The sequence below is a fragment of the Platalea leucorodia genome (assembly GCF_965183815.1).
Source record: "Platalea leucorodia genome assembly, chromosome: 4".
Classification (NCBI taxonomy): Eukaryota; Metazoa; Chordata; class Aves; order Pelecaniformes; family Threskiornithidae; genus Platalea; species Platalea leucorodia.
This window is the reverse complement of record NC_138826.1, coordinates 102282343-102300781: the sequence shown is the minus strand read 5'-3', so window position 1 is coordinate 102300781 and position 18439 is coordinate 102282343. Positions and strand designations below refer to the sequence as shown.

The 18439-nt window shown below is 43.0% G+C and overlaps 1 protein-coding gene across 2 annotated transcripts in view; it reads left to right on the top strand.

The window, feature by feature from the left end:
• Positions 1–1363: 1363 nt before the first annotated feature.
• FAM3C (FAM3 metabolism regulating signaling molecule C) overlaps positions 1364–18439 on the top strand; it is a 33493-nt gene continuing 16417 nt past the window's right edge. Inside the window, exons 1-3 of one of the 2 annotated variants that reach the window (XM_082308799.1) lie at positions 1412–1498; positions 11072–11185; positions 17300–17360. In XM_082308799.1, coding sequence (XP_082164925.1) covers positions 17348–17360 — 13 coding nt within the window. In that variant the 5' untranslated portion in view covers positions 1412–1498; positions 11072–11185; positions 17300–17347. Of the gene's footprint in view, positions 1499–11071; positions 11186–17299; positions 17361–18439 lie in introns of both variants that reach the window. The other variant, XM_082308798.1, reaches the window with a different exon arrangement.

Here is an 18439-nt window from a genome sequence, read left to right as displayed (position 1 = left end):
CCTGAAACTTCAATGTGTTGTGAGAATTTATTAAAGAAATTACTTGATGTTCAAATAACCATCCCGTACCAAGGAGCAGTTGGTATCAAAGTATGTTTTATTTTAAACCCATTAAAAGAAAGATCTGTTGACCAGATGTGGTTAAAATAAGACATGGAAACTTCCTTTTGTCTACCTGACTTTGATGATGTGTGATATGCCCTATATTTTAGCTGTGGCTTTGTTCTCTGCTAAGAGAAGTGCCACGCTGATTTTGTAAAAATGCTCTCTTTGTGGTTTGATAATAGTGGAATTGACTGAATCTGGCTGGCTGCTGCCCCAGCACTTTCTATACCCACCCCAGCAATAGTCCAGCTGAGGGAGACAGACCAGCAGAAATTTTCTTCCACACAGTAAAATGGTTAGAGTCCTGCCAACTTATCTACCTGCCTACACCAGCTCATCGTGGGGTTACAGGAATACCAGTGCCAAAAAAAAAACAACAAAAAAGAAGAAAATAAAGGAAAAAGAAACATTAGCCACAGAGCACAGTCGACGATAAAGAAGAGAAAGGGAACACCTTTTCTTCTCATGCAATAATGCTGATCAGCTCTTTCCTACTGATTGAAAAGTTTTTTTTAAAAAAAGGTTGTTTTTTTCTTTAAAGCAGAAAATGCTTTTTTCTGTTCGGTAACAGAAGATAACTTCTGGTGTGTTTGGTGGGGGGAAAAAAAAAAAGGTGGTGTTTGAAATATAAAAGCAAACAAGCATCAACATTTGAAACAGCCTCCCAGTCCTCCCGGCGCGGGGCACCAGGCTGGCTCGGGCGCACCTGGCTCTCGGCCCCCTGCGGACGCGCGCAGGGAGGGACTCTCTGAACACCAGCCTCATTCCGTCAGCCCCAGCGCTGTAGGGCCCCGCCGCCCCGCCGCGCCAGCCACAGCGCCCTGCGCCCAGCCGCTTCGCGGCGCCCGCGGGCGCGGCCCGGACGGCACCGGGCAGGGGCAGGGGCGGCAGCCACCGGCGGTGGCCCCCGCGGCTGTCGCAGGAGCCCGCCCCGCGCTGCGGCCCCGCGGGGCGGTGGTCGCCTCCCAGCCCGGGCGACTCGCCCGGGGCGCGCTCGGGGGCCGCGCAGAAAGACGGCGGGAGCGGCGGGAAGGGGTCCGGCCCCGAGGCGGCCCCGCCGCGCCGTAACCTGCGCGCGTCCCGGCCGCCTCTGACCGGGACGGGGCCTCCGGTGGCGGCGGGGCAGAGGCGGGGGCCGCGCGGCCGGGGCCGGGAGGCCGGGGGCGGGCGGGGGCGCGGCCGTGGGGCGGCGCCGCCGCGGCCCCGGTCCGCCACCGGTAGGGGGCGGGCGTGCCGCCTCCGCGCCTTCCTCTTGCTTCTGCAGCGGCGGCGGCTCTGCTCGGCTTCCTGCTCCGTCGCCGGCGGGCGGGCCGGGGCAGCCTGCGCGGCGCGGCCGCTGAGGGGACGCGGGGACGCTGCGCGACGTGGCCCTGGCCCTGGCCCTACAGCCCAGGTAGGGGCTCGCGTTCTCCGCGGGGCTGGGCGGGGGGCAGGCGCCCGCGCTCCCCTGCGCGGGGCGGCCCCTGCCCCTCCGGCCGGGGGTCCCGCCGCTGGCTCTGCCGCCCGGGCGCCCATCGCTCTCCTCTGCGCGGGGCGGCCGCTGGCCGCCTGCCCTTGCCTCCGCCGCCGGATTCCCCCGACGGCGCCGCTTCCCCGGGCCGCCTGGCCCTTCCCCCGTCCCCGCCCGCCCGGCAGCTGCCACCGGGAGGGGTGAGGCGGGCCGGGGCCCCGGGTGCGGGGCAGGGCAGGGCAGAGCCGGGCGGCAGCCTCGTCCCCCGGGGCCCCTCGGAGCAACCAGCCGGGGGGCGAGCGGGGCGGGGGTCTGCCCTCCTCCCCGTTCCCCGGGGCGGGAGTCTGCCCTCCTCCTCCGGGGCGGGGGTCTGCCCTCCCCTCGTCCCCGTTACCTGGGACTGGGGTCTGCCCTCCCCCCCCCCCTCCCCGTTCCCTTCCTCTCCTCCGCCGGCGAGGGGGCTCACCCGGCGCCGTGCGAGCGCTCGGTGCCGCCGCCACGCCGGGGGCAGGGGAGGGGGAGGAGGCACCGTGTGGTGGCGGCTCCCGGCGAAGCCGGACGCCCCGGTCCAGTTCAATAAGCGAAGCGTTTGCAGTGTGGGCAGCCTCTTGCTGCTGAAGCGAAGACTGGGCGCGGGGGAAGGGAAATGGTGCTGCTGCTCGGTGTTTTCGTGCTCTTCTGCTTCGCTGTTGGGTAGCGGGGTCATGGGCGTTGTTGGCAGATGGGTTTTACGGCTCGACTCCTGTTCAGCTAAAACACTAAATACTCTGTTACAGAGAACAGTCGTGAACTGCTCAGGAAGGAGAACGTGTTGTGCCTCCAGGTTTGCAGAGAGGAACCTGTCGAAGCAGTCTGTGTTCCTTTGGTTTCTAGCCTCTGAGTCGCTGAAGTAGGAAAAAATATAGTAATTCTAGGATTTTTTTTTGGTAGGTAGGTAAGCGCTACCGTGTGTTAAGTTACGTTTTTGCCTGAGCCGCCCAGGGGCTGTGTAACTCGCCTGATTTCTTGATATTTCCATTTTTTCACATTGAAAAGATGTTAAACGATAACGTAATAACTCCAGACTTTTGTAAAGATTTCTGCATGTACTAGCTATTCTTTGTAATACTATATGTGCCCTGTAATGCTGTGCAGGCTTGGAGCCCGTGGTGGTTCTTTGTTGGTGAACCTAGCTGACTGGTCCTCTTCTTTTAACAAATTATTTATTTCATACTAATAGGAGAATTATTTAGGAAAAAAAAAAAGAAGAAATGGCTTGTTAATGACTGCACAACAGGCTTTTTTTTGAAGCTTGCGAAACTAATCAAGGTATGAATGTCTTCATTAGCACATATTCCCCTCCCAGGGATTCTTTTAAGTATGAAGAAATCTTTTTCATCTGTTGGTTTGCATAGTTGTCTCTGTGGCAAAACAAGTTCTGTAACTTGCTTTTGAGCCTGAAGGTAGGCTCTTCACAAGCTAACAGCTTGGTATTGCCGTGTAATAACATCTAATCACTTAGATTAGTGGATGGAGGATGCACCTGGTTTGTTAACAGGCCGTTGCTTCCATCTCTTTGCAATGGTCCTGACTATTTCACCTGGTAAGAGTGCAGAGTAAATAGTTACAAAAGTCGCCTCACGGTACCCACAAGTTACTGCCTGGCCTCTCTAGGTGCAGCCCGAGTGCTTAGGGAATACGTGCTCTACGTTTAATGAGAATTTTCTCAGTGCTTTAAGAGAAGAGTGATGATATAGAAGTGTTTGAGCATTTAATGAAACTTAAGCAAGCTAATATTTAAAAATTGAACTGTTACTATTGAATGTTTAGTTTTTGGTTTTGTTTGGAATATTAGCATAATATATGGGAATGGGATTTTCTTCTGTAAGATCACAGGATGGATCAGCACTATATAAGTTGCAAAAAAGTACCAGTTTGCTCCTAGATTATTTCATAGCCTAAAGGTAAGGTGTCCATAAGATGAATCCGTAGCAGACACTGAGAACGTGTTCCTTAAGATTCAAATTGTTCAAAGAGAAGTTGTTATTCACATAGAACTTAGGTTCTGGTTTTTAAACCTACAGTCCCAGTGAAGTCAGAGGGTTGACATGTAAGGGCTGCAAGTCTTACCACTTAGATCGTTGATCAGTATCTCCATGAGCCCTAATATAAGTGATATATATGTTCAGTTTTGAGTTTTTCACTAAAATCTGCTGAGAGTTTAGAATTTAAGGCATAATTATTGTAAACCTGTGTGTTTTCTCTGCCAGTGGCCAGCTGCACAATGCCGTGACAATCATTTTGCTGTCAACAGCGCGGGAATTATTTTAATTGTTTCACGGTTTAGAAGGATCCCTCTGGGAAGTCTCACGTTGATCTGAAACCAAGACTGTCCATAAATCCTCAGGATTACTTTAGGAAAAATGTAATCTGTGATAGTGTAAGAAATCTTAGAGTTTTACAGTGAGACTTCATGAGATGACTGGGCAAACCTAACAGCCTGATGCTGCTGTGCTTTACCTTCCGATGCTCCTAAAAGTTGTCTGCTAATCTGGCAAAAATTGTATTAATTGTCTTTTACTAGGTTAGCTTTCCTTAGTGAGCAAAATCATGTGGCCTGGGGCTGGAGAAATAGTGAGTGGGGTCGAAGCAACCTGGCAGGTGAGCTCATGTATCTCATAAATTTTCGTGCTTCCTAGTACTGTCCAGGCCTGAGGACCAGTGACAACACAAAAGACTCGTGATGAGGAAATAACTTGAAACTGGTGTCGCTGCTTGAAACCTTATTTCTTAGCACCAGAATTTTCAATTCGGATGGATGTTGGAGCACCTGTAACCTATAAATAGGTGCTCCTGGCTTCCTCCTTCATTGTCTAACATGCTGTGTCTAACCATGAATCCAAGCATAGCCTCCTCATGCTTTTCTTAATGGTATGTGTGTCCCGAGAGGACTTTAGGATTCTTTTTTTCTTAAAAGAAAAATATATTTTTCTGGATAATTTGGAGTTCTGATTCTGCCCTTTAATTTGTTTGCATCTGCCTACATCTAGATGTTATCCACAAATTTAAAAAGCTTATCCTTATTCAGTAGTCTAAGTCACTGTGACAATATTAAATATTATTTTACCCATAATAATAAATATTATTTTACTTCCTGAAATCCAGTCACACTGAAGTTTTCACAGGGAGTTATCAATAGTTACTCTTTTGGAATTGTTCAACTATTTTTACTCCCTGTATACAGTACCATATTTCTATAATACAAAAATAGTTTATATCTTCATTTGCAGACAGATCTGCAACTTAGCTTTTTCCAGCTCTTGTTGGAGCTCAGTGCCAAGAGGATATGGAAGAGCTTTTGTGGGAGAGGGGAGAAGCTTTGGAAGACTATCAGGGCAGAGGGAGCTGCTGGGGTAAACTGCCCTGCATTTAATGTGCACTGCTGTTGAGTCAGTTTTAATGGCAGAAAGTTGCACAGTGTGTTTATATGTACAAAAAGCATGGTAGTTCTCGCAAGACTCCGGTTAAAATCTTAATTAACATCAAAATAGATGACTCTTACAGTCTCCCCTCTGTTCATAAGACTTGCATTCTTCTTGCGACTGGCTGACTTCCTTTCCTTCTCCCACTGTCTCTCCGGTTTTCTTTTATCTAGAGGAGAAAGTAACCATCTCCTAGCAGCAAAGACGTTTTTTCTTGATCTGTTTTGGTGTCACCAGTTGTTTGTGAAATGATGACTCAACTATTTAAGCTGGTATAAGCTAGTACCACCGCTGCTAGAAAGCTGATGACCTGCTTGCAGATACTTATTTCTGCTTTTGGATCAGCCCAGATATTCTTGCAAGTACCAGGTGAGGTGGTTGAGGGAACTGCCATGGCTGTTTGCTTCCTGGTCAGCTGAACATCAGTGACACCTGAATGGTTTTGGAACTGCATTTGAGTCAATTCAGGCAGAAGTTTATTACAGGAATTTCTGTAATAATTAGTGAATTTCTCTTACAACAGCATGATCCAGAGAGGCATGGCATCAGGAGTTGTTACAGTACACAGAGATTGCATGTCAACATCTTCCTGTCAGCTGTGTATAGAGTCTGAGTAGTAAGCTCACTATGGTAAGCACCCTTCTGTCACTGAGGGATGCTATTCCTCAAATTAGTTTAGGTGTACTTAATGTGGCAAATTTCTCCATAGGTGATGACATGTAGTAACTTGCTATCCTGCATAACTTTAATTTTTCCCACCTGTGATGATCCTTAGATTTTAAAATATCAAAGGATAGAAGATGGCTACGTTGGATTTTAGTTAGTGGGGTGTGTACCAATTGTTAACTAAATATTAACGTATACAAAGTGTATATATATATAAAAATATAAAAAGAATACATTGCCCCTAGATTTTTTTTTTTTTCTGTGAAATTAATTCTTCTTGGATATGGCTTATGTGTTTGGTACTGGTTGCTGGAAGATTGCACCCAGCCAGGAGGTAGGTTATGGATCTTCATCCTAATCCCTTCATGCTCAGAAACCAGTCTGGAGACTGCCATTTTTGTTGCTGTCTCTTTGTGTCTTCAGTAAGAAGTGAGTCACTCTAGAGCTGTTAAGGATCATGCGACTGACCGACATCCTCTCCATTTCTGAGCATCTTTCTCCTCATCACTCACAAATGATGGCCTGCCCAGTGCTAATATGGGCCAGTAGCAATGACTTGCCTGTACCATAGCAGCACTGCAGTTCTGTGCGCATCATGCAGCACGGAGGTTATTAGTCACCGACAGCAGTCTCATATCTGCAATATGATCCCACTCTGTGGTGTCCTGTAGGTGTAGCATGGCCCCTCTGCATCTTGGGTCTGCTGTGCTGCTGCTAACCCTTCTCCCTGCCCTGCGCCGACTCATGGTGCTTTCCCTGCAGGGCGTTTCTCTCAGCCAGTGGCACTCTGTCCTGCAAAAGGCCAAAGCCACGTGCTGCCTCACATGGGAGATGAGTGGATGAGAAGGCGCTCTGTGGTGGACCAGGGGTTTCTATATCCCTTAGAGCAAGAGGAGGGAGAGATACCAGCAGTGCTCTGAGCAGTGCTTGTCACCTGGGAGTACTTTCCCCAGAGGCACATCCCAGCTTCCTGGTGACATCAGCTTGCTGCTGAGCAAAGGTTAAATCTCCTCTCCAATATGCAGCCTCAGATCATGCTGAGCTTTTGTTAAAGAAGCTTAATGCTTGGTAGTATCATAGTATTTGTTTTGGCAGCAGCGTGTGGTGATGTCCCTTGCTACTATCGGTACCCTTGATCCTCTCTGCCTTGCGAAGTATATAGGAGCTCTGTGCCTCGCTGTGTCTGTGGTCTCGGTGTGCACCTCTGTGATGAGGTTGATGTGGTGGTCTGTGCAGTAAATGAATCTCACTCCTAAGATGATGATCTCATTCTGACATCTTAAAGCTACTGTCTAGAGTCTGGTTGTGTCTGGGGAGAAGAATAGTGCGGACGAGCAGATCAGTCTTCCTGCAGTCAACTTGGGCCTATAGAGGAAGTATTTGTAATGCTCCTTTCCTGTTCTGCTTGCTTGGTTGATAACTATATTTAAAATGGGCCCAGTGTGAAGTGACGCGCTGTAACCGTAGCCTCAAATTTCTGCGGTGGTCATGTGTGGTTATATCAAGTCATAGTAACTATATGTATGTTAAGTTTTCTTCAGACCCATAACCTTTTTGCATGGTAGTTCTACTGAGAATTGCTGTATGGGGCAGGATAAGATGCATGGTAGTGATGCATTATTCTGATAACAGGCTTGGTATTTTTTTATTGATACAAAGATGTGAAAGCTGTTGTACACTTGAAATCTCTACCGGATTCTGGCAGCACCTTGTTTCTAGTGAGAGCTGGTGATATTGCAGATAAATGCATTGCAAAGCTTTTATTTATTTCTTCCTGTTCTGGAAAGACTGAACGGACTTTGCTGTCTTATGAAATCAAGGTGGTAAATTGTTTCTTAAAAAACATGACAGAAAACAAATCAGTGGTTTTGAACTTCTGAACAGGTGGTAATTGCAGCAGTGCTTCAGTTATGAAATAGTTTGTTCATCATTTGACAGAATTGTAGAATCATAGAATTGTTAAGGTTGGAAAAGACCTTTAAGATCATCAAGTCCAACCATTAACCTGTCACTGCCAAGTCCACCACTAAACCATGTCCCCAAGCACCACATCTACCCGTCTTTTAAATACCTCCAGGGATGGAGACTCAACCACTTCCCTGGGCAGCCTGTACCAATACCTGACTACCCTTTCTGTGAAGAAGTTTTTCCTAAGATCCAACCTAAACCTCCCCTGGTACAACTGGAGGCTGTTTCCTCTCGTCCTATCACTAGTTACTTGGCAGAAGAGACCGACACCCACCTCGCTACCACCTTTCAGGTAGTTGTAGAGAGCAAGAAGGTCTCCCCTCAGCCTCCTTTTCTCCAGGCTAAACAACCCCAGCTCCCTCAGCTGCTCCTCATAACACTTGTGCTCTAGACCCTTCACCAGCTTCCTTGCCCTCCTCTGGACATGCTCCAGCACCTCGATGTCCTTCTTGGAGTCAGGGGCCCAAAACTGAACCCAGTATTTGAGGCGCAGCTTCACCAGTGCCAAGTACAGGGGGACGATCGCCTCCCTGGTCCTGCTGGCCACACTATTCCTGATACAGGCCAGGATGCTATTGGCCTTCTTGGCTACTTGAGCACACTGCTGGCTCATATTCAACTGGCTGAACCCCCAGGTTCTTTTCTGCCAGGCAGCTTTGCAGCCACTCTCCCCCAGCCTGTAGCGTTGCATGGGGTTGTTGTGACCCAAGTGCAGGACCCGGCACTTGGCCTTGTTGAACCTCATACAGTTGGCCTCTGCCCATCGATCCAGCCTGTCCAGGTCCCTCTGTAGGGCCTTCCTACCCTCCAGCAGATCAACACTCCTGCCCAACTTGGTGTCATCTGCAAACTTCCTGAGGGTGCACTCAATCCCCTTGTCCAGATTGTTGATAAAGATATTAAACAGAACTGGCCCCAGTGCTGAGCCCTGGGGAACACCACTTGTGACCGGCTGCCAACTGGATTTAACTCCATTCACCACAACTCTTTGGGTTTGGCCATCCAGCCATTTTTTTACCTAGTGATGAGTATGCCCATCCAAGCCATGAGCAGCCAGTTTCTCCAGGAGAATGCTGTGGGAAACGATGTCAAAGGCCTTACTAAAGTCCAAGTAGACAACATTCACAGCCTTTCCCTCATCTGCTAAGCGGGTCACCTTGTCATAGAAGGAGATCAGGTTAGTCAAGCAGAACCTGCCTTTCATAAACCCATGCTGATGTGGCCTGATCAACTGGTTGTCCTCTATGTGCCATGTGATGGCACTCAGGATGATCTGTTCCATGATCTTCCCCGGCATTGAGGTTAAACCTCACTCTCTTAAATCTCTATTGTGAGATTATGTATTTCTCTGTGATGAAATTGGAAAGGAAGTGGGTGAATGAGGTTCAGCAATTTGTCCTTGAGGGTTTTATCTATCTGAATTTCTCAATGTGATTTTATCCAACCCTGTGAAATACAGGGCTAAGATTCTATTTAGTAGGTACGTCATCAGCAATGGTACGGTTTACTACATATAAATAGTATGGATTTTAGGGACAGTAAATTAAATTACATTTTAAAATACATGGACAAGTACATTTTGTGTAATGTTTGGGAAGAGTCTTCAAAGTATGGATTGGGTGCTTATGAGGTTGTTTTTTTTTCTTTTGTTTTAATTGCAAAAGGAATGTAGATTGAATTTCATTCTCAGTGGGAAGAATGCCTTAGTACTTTTATGTCAGGCTTCCCAGGATTCAGGAGAATTTTTCTGTGTTTGAGACTGACTAGTTTGTGTGTTGCCTAAGGTGAAAGTATTGGATTGATGCCACTGGCAAAAGCTTGCATGGTCAGTGATTTGATGCATCATTTGGGAAACGTTTGTTTTGCACATCAGGTATCAAAACACTCTGCCATAATGCTTCTTCCCATGTATATTTCCTTTCTTTGAAGTGAAACCATATAGCAGTATTTGCAACATAAGACATGCAATGGTAGCTCAATTACCTATTTCTAATTTTAGAATAAGTTTTGGTTTCATTTGCTAAATTTATCTGGATTTCATTGGCAGTTGATAGAAGTAAAATAAAAATCTTGTTTTAACAAGCAAACCTGTTGGGTCTACTTCCATGTTGTCAGAATACCAAGCTGAATCTTACACGTATATGGAAGAACACAATTCAGGTGGTATCATTTTTGTAAGAAGTTAATAATTATACTTCATGGTAGTATTTGTCTCAAAGGAGAAGAAAAATACATATCCAGGAGTCTGTAAGTTGTTCTGTGTGGACAGACCTTTTGCCTGTGTGGAGTTCTGCCATTACCACAAGGAATTCATATGGATGTAGGAGCCTGTAGGGAACAACTACTTGGGTCACAGCCTGTGTCATCAGAAGACACAAATATTGCATGATTATATAATAAAATTGAATTATGGCAGTTACTTTTTTAAAGATGTAATTCTTTTCTATGTGTGCCCTTCACCAGTTTCAAATTAAATGAGTTTTGTAAACATGGTGGAAAAACTGTGTAGTCTAGCAGAAGAGTAAGCACTCATCTAGGTAATGAAATGCATCTTGTATTTGAGTAAAATGATTGTATTAGAAGCCTAGATTCCTACTTAAATTGAGACTTGGAATGATTTTGACTGTCTCAGCTGTTTGGGCTGTGGCGTGTAATTCAGTTTGGCACAACCACTGGTTAAAACCAGAGCTCACATAAGAATAGCTAATGCTGTCCCTGACGTATCTAATTCACTGTGTAATTTTGAGTAGAAAACCACCACCACTCTAAACTGCTTGAAAACAGTTTCAACAGACTGAAATATCTATTAACAGAGGCTGGGTTAAACAAGATGTTGTTTCACTGATTGCATTTTACTGGCTACAAAAAGGTAAAATGGCTTTTTTTTTCCTAGCTGTTCTCTTGACAGGAAAAAAAATGCATCTGCTAATCATTGAGGAAGGCAGTTCGTGTTGGAAAAAAATAAACACTGTCCTAATCTACTCATGACTCAGAAATAAAAATAAAAGCTCAAGCCTTTTTTTTTTTTTTCCCCTTTGGTACTAAGTAATTTTGAATGCTTATCGAATTCTAGTACAGTGTACTTTGTATGCTATTCATATTAACAGATAGTAAATACAGATAAAACCAGGTATAACATTATTTGACTATTCTTGAAAGTATACAAACTTTTAAATCCTGTTTGGGGGGAAAAATTTCCCTCTGAATTTAATTCAAAGCATCTCAGGCTGATACAGATTTAGTATTACATATCTGGGTACAGATTTGCATATAATAGTGTAGAAATATGGGGTTAATATTGAAGGGGACACTAACTCGCACCTTGTAGACTACTTAGGTTAAGAAAACTTCTCTCTTGTATTTTTCCAGACTTTTATGATGATTCACAGCCTTCTTTTGTATCTCTTGTTTATCCTTGTAGCTGGAAAGTTGTTTTTCTTCAACATTATAGCTACAAATAGATAAGCAACCAGTGGATATTCAGAACAGTCTGTCTCAGCATCTTTTAAAACAATTTTTAAATTACACCTTGGAGGTAAGACACAGTTCCTTACTTCTCTGTCTGCTTTCACAGTTCCTTGCAAAGCAAACCTGATTCTTTTAGCCCTTAGTTGTTTTATTTAGGTCATGTAATTGTTATCTAGATTCTTCCATTTGGGGATTATGCTTTAAGATAGACTTAGAAAAAACTTCTATGGGTCTCAGTTAAAAGTTTAGATGGCACATAGAGCAGAGTATTTTTTGTTTGTTTAGGCACAGCAGAATAATTGCTTTTTGTTTCACACACAGCTGTCCTGTTGGTACAGTTCACAATGAGCAGTTACACTTTTGCAGCAGTACCACATTGTTGACCCCAATATTACAGAGCTGCTGTAATCTCTCGTATCCTTTTCTTCATTACTGCTCCCTGTTTCGCCACACTTGATGTCTGTTTTGAAGTGTATTACTTTCTGTTTTATTAAATATCGTTGTTGATTTTGGGGACCTTTTTCTAATCAGCGAAGGTCAGAATTCAAAATTATCTTGACCTTCTAAATTCTTGCCTCTCATCTTTGCTTGTTTTTGTGTGCCCATTTCATGAGTATAATCTACACAAGCTATCAAAAGTCTAATGGAAACGCTGTTATCCTGGGAATGAAGTAGACCAATCTGCATGTTTCATTATTACCCATAAAAACATTTATTATAGTTTTATTTGAAAAACCCTTATATACAGAAGTACATTGCAAGTGGTCAAAGCTTTCATGCACAGTAAGTAGGGCAGAGGCTGTGCCCGAGTGACGTGTGCCCGACGCTTTGTAACCCACAGCACCGTCTCTGGGCAAGAGTGTTGAGCAAGGATGATAAAGAATTGATGGAATTGGATTGCATTCTGCTCAGGACTGAAATCTGGGCTTCATTCGGTGTTGTGGCAGTATTAATAATTCTTTGTGTCTATTTTATCAATTACTTTACACTCACCTCAATACAATTTCCTCTCGCACCTTGATTCTGGAAAGAAAACTTGCTTGATGACCATCATATCTAATACATGAATGTGGAATGAACTCAATCTTGATGTGTTAGAAACTTTATATCATCTAATAAAACATGATGATGATTTGCTTGGCAGGATTATAGGCTTGTAGTTTTCCTAAATGAAGTTATAATATAAGCTCCTTGTGTGAAGTACCTGGCAGGATTCCCTCAAGAGAGACAGGTCACTTTTAAAAACAATTATCTGCTGCTCTACTGATTGAAGCTAGTTTTAGTATGTATCAAAATATGTGCAGTAGCTATGTGGATGTATGTACTAAATTTGTCAGATTTGTGTTGAGTCTGTCATCCCTACAGAAGTTAATCAACAAGTGGAGCAGAGTGAGGGAAAGCCCTTTTCTCTCTTCCCTTTTTTTGTTGTAAGCTGCTGTTTTCTGTTTCTCTTCTACTTTTGTTTTGTTGCCCTATGCATAGCATTTTGGGCTGTCATGGGGGTTGCTTGGAATGGCTTTGGCAGTGGAAATTGCAACATCTGGAAATTGCCCCTGCCTTGGGACAAAATACAATGCACAAGGATGGGTGGAGTAGAAAAAAGCAACCAGTAACCTCAGCTCCCAACTGTCTTTCCACTTATCCACTCCCTAGTAGTTTGCATCCAGAATAAATAACACTTTTCTACATGAATGGACGTGCAGCTCCATGCAGGGAACCGGACAATGGCATGCTAGTGTTCAAAAAGGATTTATAACATGTAACTTGTTGTCTTCTCTGGTTCAATAAGCTGTCTACATTTTCCTTCCTATTCTTGAGGGTTTGAGCAACCCATGCACTGGGCTGTGCTGAAAGAGCAATTTCTGAACTTGCTAATATGGCAGCACCAGCTTCCCGCCTGTCTGCTGGTTTTCTCTTACTTTTGTTGTTGAGTCCATCACGTTCTGCCAGTTCAGAGAGAACTTTCTACATTAGTTAAACAAAGCATTCCCTTCTTGTTTTCTACTATTCAATATTTCACAGCTTTGCATACTGGAATTTTACCATCTCGCTGCACCAGCATGGCTGTCTGGCTGAGCTCGGCTAAAGGTTAGCATCGTTGAAGCCTTATAAGAAAAATATCTGCCAGCTACTGGCAAGAGGCCTGACTCTACCAGCCTGTAGACTGCAACCTCTTTGTAGTTTTGTGCTCTTTATTCAGGATGTGGATATGGCTTACTGTAGTTGAGAGGTCCCTGATCTGAACGTCTTGCCACTGATTGTTCTCCTGAATGCAGGCTCCTGTGAATTGGCAATGACGGGCAGCGGGGTTCAGAAAGCTCTTTGGCAGATGTGGTTGCTGCTGAGAGAAGACATGTCCGCATTTTTAGCACCAAGTGAGATCATAGGAAAAGGAGAGCATGTTCCTCCAACCTCATGAAGAGTTGCACAAGATTCCTTTGACAAATAGGAATATTGAAAGTGTAATAGAATGGCTGAAATTTACAGTGATACTCATCTTGTGAACAAATGCATGTGCAGATATTTGACTATGCTGATTGTAACTAGAATTTCTTCTGACTTAAAACACCTTTACTGTTGTCCCTGATAGATGTAAAGCCGCAATTTGCTTCACCTCTCCTTCCAGTAGGCCACCCTGGGGAATAACAACTTCTTTTCCCTTGACGTAGAGGAAAACACACATCTGAAGGTACTGGGTTTAGGTTCTTCTGTGGATACCTTCTTGTTTCAAGACACTTGATACTGCATGTGAGGGATTTTTTGGTTTCCTCCCACTGCCCAAGTTTTTTAGACCTTGACTGGTAAACCTCTTAAGTTCTGCACTAAGAAAACAATCTGAAGAAAACGAAAATCCGTGTTTCCCAGTCATACAGTATAATGCTTCCGCAAACCAGCCGTTTTACTTTGTGACTTGTAGGTGTTGATCGCTTCTGTTGCCTGTTTTGTGGTGCTCTCCTTGGCCATTGTGTCTGTATAGGGTTCTGCTGTGCTCATCAGAGGGCTGCCCATAGACCCTGCTGTAGGCTGCACCTTCTGCCTCAGTCTCTTGAGTAGTAAGTGATAAATGTGAGCCTTGTTATGCTGCCTGACAGAGATAAATTATGTTAATGTAGTAATAAAGTGGTTATTTATATTAGTGGACATTCATAAGTCAAGAAGATACTTAGATTGTAATTCTGCTGCCCCTGCTTGATGGAATCTTATGTCAAAGAGGAGAAAAATAATGTTTGGGGTTTTTTAGCCCATTCCTAAAGCAATTAAAGGAATGTTGTTGCTACTGTTTTTGTGCATCTAAGTCTGAGCAAGCTCAGCTGTGGTCCTGTGTTCTGTTTGTTTTTAAATGATCCTAAAATATGCACTATTAGAAATTGTAAATCCATTTTTATATTACTTCTTCACTTCTGTAATTCCAATTATGAGGTCTAATACTAAAGATGCGGAGTGATGGTCTATAAGCATTCATATGAGCTCATGGGCTGTCCTATTTTATGCCTGTTCTGTCCTGAGTAAAAAAAAAAAAAAAAATTCTAAGATAATACTGTGTAGGAAAAGGACTTGGCATTCATGAATTAGTCTCTTGCAGCTGGAAAATGCTGTGCAATGTTTATCTGTACTGTAGCATTCCTGTATTCTCTAGATGAAAACCCACAATTTCTTGGTATGGGATCTCTAAATCACTTTTAAAATTCCTTTCAAGTTGAGGCATAACATACTCATTTTTACTTTTCCTAAATCAAAAACATTTCACACTTAAAAACATGCATCTTATCTGTTGTGTATGTGTTGATTGCAACAAATAATGATCGCTGAGTCAAGTGGATGGGGGTGTTGGGATAAAGGCATTCTGCAGTCAAGGTTGGATCCTGTGATCCTTTCACTTAGTTTCTGCTTTCTGGTTTTGTTCATATTCTTGCTTTTATGCTTTGAATTTGTTATGTGTTTTGTTTATAGTAAAACAAAAAGAGGAAACTTTTTTTTTTCAGCGCTGGCTTGAAACAAGCTCGTGGTTGTTCAAACTACAGACGGTGTTTATTTTAATGTTGAGATATTTCCAAGGGTGAGGAGGGGAGAGAAAGGAGCTTAGAATAATTCTGTTCAGACTTTGAAATGAAATGAGTTTATCTGCCCTGGCAGATTCTTTTTGCCTTTTTATAAGACATAAATACTAGCCTTTCACTGAAAGAAGGTATTATGTATGGATATAATATATGTGGCTATAAATACAATGGATATATTACATCCATAGTATACTCTGAGATTTCCCTTGTAGTATAACCTTAGCATTCAAAACCATATGTCTGCTTTTCAAACTTTGTTAATACTTACTTTCTAATTCTTATGGAGTAGAAATAAATATTTCTATACTTGAATTTGTTTTTTCCTGTTTATTTCTCTGCTGACCATTTTCTTGGAAACTTTAAGCAATAGAGCACAATATGTCTTTGGCAAAGAGGATCTAGGCACAAATCACTGAACTTAGAGATACTGAGTTAAGTGAAGGCAAAACGTTGTTTGTGTAATATCAGTTTTTCCTCCCTAGCATAGACCATGAGAACTATGTGGGGTGTTGGTGATCTTCTCCAAATGATTTGCATTCCCTTGCTTCTAATAACAATAGTTTTTCAAATAATTTCTAAAGATAATGTTTTTGATGGTTTTTGAAATAATGGTATAGGACTGCAGAGTGTTAGGAATGCTGTAGCTTTTGTGATGGGGGTGTGGGATGGCTACTTGGAGTAGAATGATCGTTTATTACATGTTTTCAAATTCGGCCTTAGTGTAGGTGATCCAACGAGATCCCTGAATGCCAATAGTTTCACTTTTGCCGTATTAAATGTAAGTAGTTATGCAGCAAAATGCAAATTCAGAAATAGACTTTTTCTTTTTTATCCAGAAGGGAAGTACTGATTACAGACTGTTACGTGTCTGAATGCCTTGTGTATTTTTGAAAGTAACTGAGGGCTCTTTCTTACTCATGGTGATAAGAATAGTAAAAATGAGATAGAACAGTTCAGGTAGCATACTGTTTTCAAGCAAATTCTAATTTCAGTTAATTTTAAAATTTTTCTCTACATGCTTAATCTACTTAAAAGTTGTAAAACAAATTACTGTGTTGCTAATAGAAATGTAGTATTTAATTAGTAGAGATTACAATGTTTGCCAAACCTCATTTGCATAGATACCACGTCAGTGTTGGGGGTGCCAAGTGGCTGTACGTGGTCATCTTTGCTCTGCGCTTCTTGAATCAGGAGTAGAGGGAAACTTAAGACAGAAGATGTCCAGGCTCAGTGCAGCGTGGGCCCACCATGGCCGAGCATGACCGTGGTGCAGAGCCAGCAGCAGCCGTGGCTCTGCAGGGAGAAGGCAAGAGATTTGGCACAGCCCAGGGGTAAGGGGTTGCTTGAGGAGCAGGTGGTAGCCTTTGAGCAGAGTCTGTGAAGGTTGTGGCCCATTTTGACTTTACATGGTGGCAAGCTCTTCTCAAGAAGAAACTTCTGAATGCTTACATGGTGTTTGCTCATAGGCAATGGTTTTCAGTTTATTCTGAAATAGTCTCTGAAATTCTGAAATAGTGCTTCTGTTGCCATTGACCATTACATGAATCTTCTGGATGCTGCTATGAGTGACAAATGTGTTATTACATTTCTGTAATGCATAGATTAAAGTATTAGAATAACCTTCTTTCCGTTCAGTTGACTTCAATTTATGCAATATGCTAAAGGCCAAAATGCTTAAATCTTTTCTCTCCAAAGCATAGTTTGCTATGTTATGTTGTTAAATAACTTGCATCCCAAAGTTGCCAAGACTTTGAAGCAATGCAGATGGAGTTGTTGACTTTTACCACATAGCTTTAGGGAATCAAAGACTGCTTAGATACAGCACTGATAAATACTTATGTCACAGATTGAAGGGTTGAAAATTGAATGGCATTTGTAGTAGATTTTGTGAAATTAAATTAATGGTTTTTCAGAACACTTGTTTCATGGAGTAACAAATGAAAATAATAAATCGGAAATCCATCTTAAATTTTCCCTTTACTGTGAGCGTTAAGAATTAGGTATTCAGGACATCACCATTAATGTTATTGGCTAGAAAATCTATGGGTTTTTTTTTTAGTGCTACCTCATCACAAAACTGCTTATTTGACTAATTACAATGATGTGCTTTTCTTTTTCCCTAGGTGGCTATTTTTAATGCAGTAGTGTCACTAGCTGGCTGAAGACGAAACATGAGAATAGCAGGTAAGTACGCTCAGTAAAATCAGACTTTTGTCACTTGTGAAACAAGTGCTATAGACAGCATTAACAAGTTGTGACAATAAGGTTTTAAAATAAACTTAACGGGTGTAACAGGTATTGCTGTTCCATTTAATTGATGTTTAATGAAACCCATTTTGGAATTTGGAATTTGGGATGGTCTAAGAGCAAGCAGCTGGTTAAAACGCTGCAGTGACTGGTTAAGGTGCCATGACTTGACATACTTTGTCTGCTAATTCTCTAAGATGATGAAGGAACAAGGCAGTGGCTAATTGGTGTCTTAAGTGATTTCTTCCCTGCCTCACACCCCAACCAAAAGTGCTATGCACTATTATAATATAGTGTCTGAAGCTTCCTGAATCGTTACTGGGAGTTTGAAAGCTATAAAAGCCTTTTCATAGAGGTAAGTTACTGTAGCACAGGGTTTGAGAAACTGATTTTACTTGACAGAAGGTATAGTGGTTGTAAAAATAAGATCTTTGCCAATATAACACTACAAGAAAATATTATTTTAGACATTTTCTTGCAGTAGAATAGCCTGTGGGGCAATTGAACAATTTTGAGTTTCTGATGCATTGCACTTTTATCAATAGTTGTAGTGTTATGTTGCAGAAGGAGCAACTCTTGACTCTTCTAGGAGAGAATGACACCTTCTTTTCCAAGAGAGTTGCACATTAACCTTCTTAATGCATGAAATTAGTCCTCTTTTTTGTCACTACTTCTAAAGTTGTTTTATTAGCCTCAATGTGTATAACTGGGACCACCCTGCTAAAGTGAATCTGATAAAGAACTGGAAAATGCTGCAACTTTTAGAAGATGGCTAAATCACCTGGAAAATGACTTTTCCGAACCTCTTTTTTTCTTCCATCTAAGTACTTTTGTTGCTGAAACCCACAGACAAAAAAGATATGGCAGTTTCTATAGAATGTTTAACCTGTAGCAAACAGGCCGGTTTTGGTTCAAGTGCTGAAAGGATTTTCTAGGACATTCCTTACCTCTCTCTTAGAGGGAGCACTCGCAGTTCAGTTGAAAGGCTCAGGATACAGAGTGGAGGGGATGGTTAG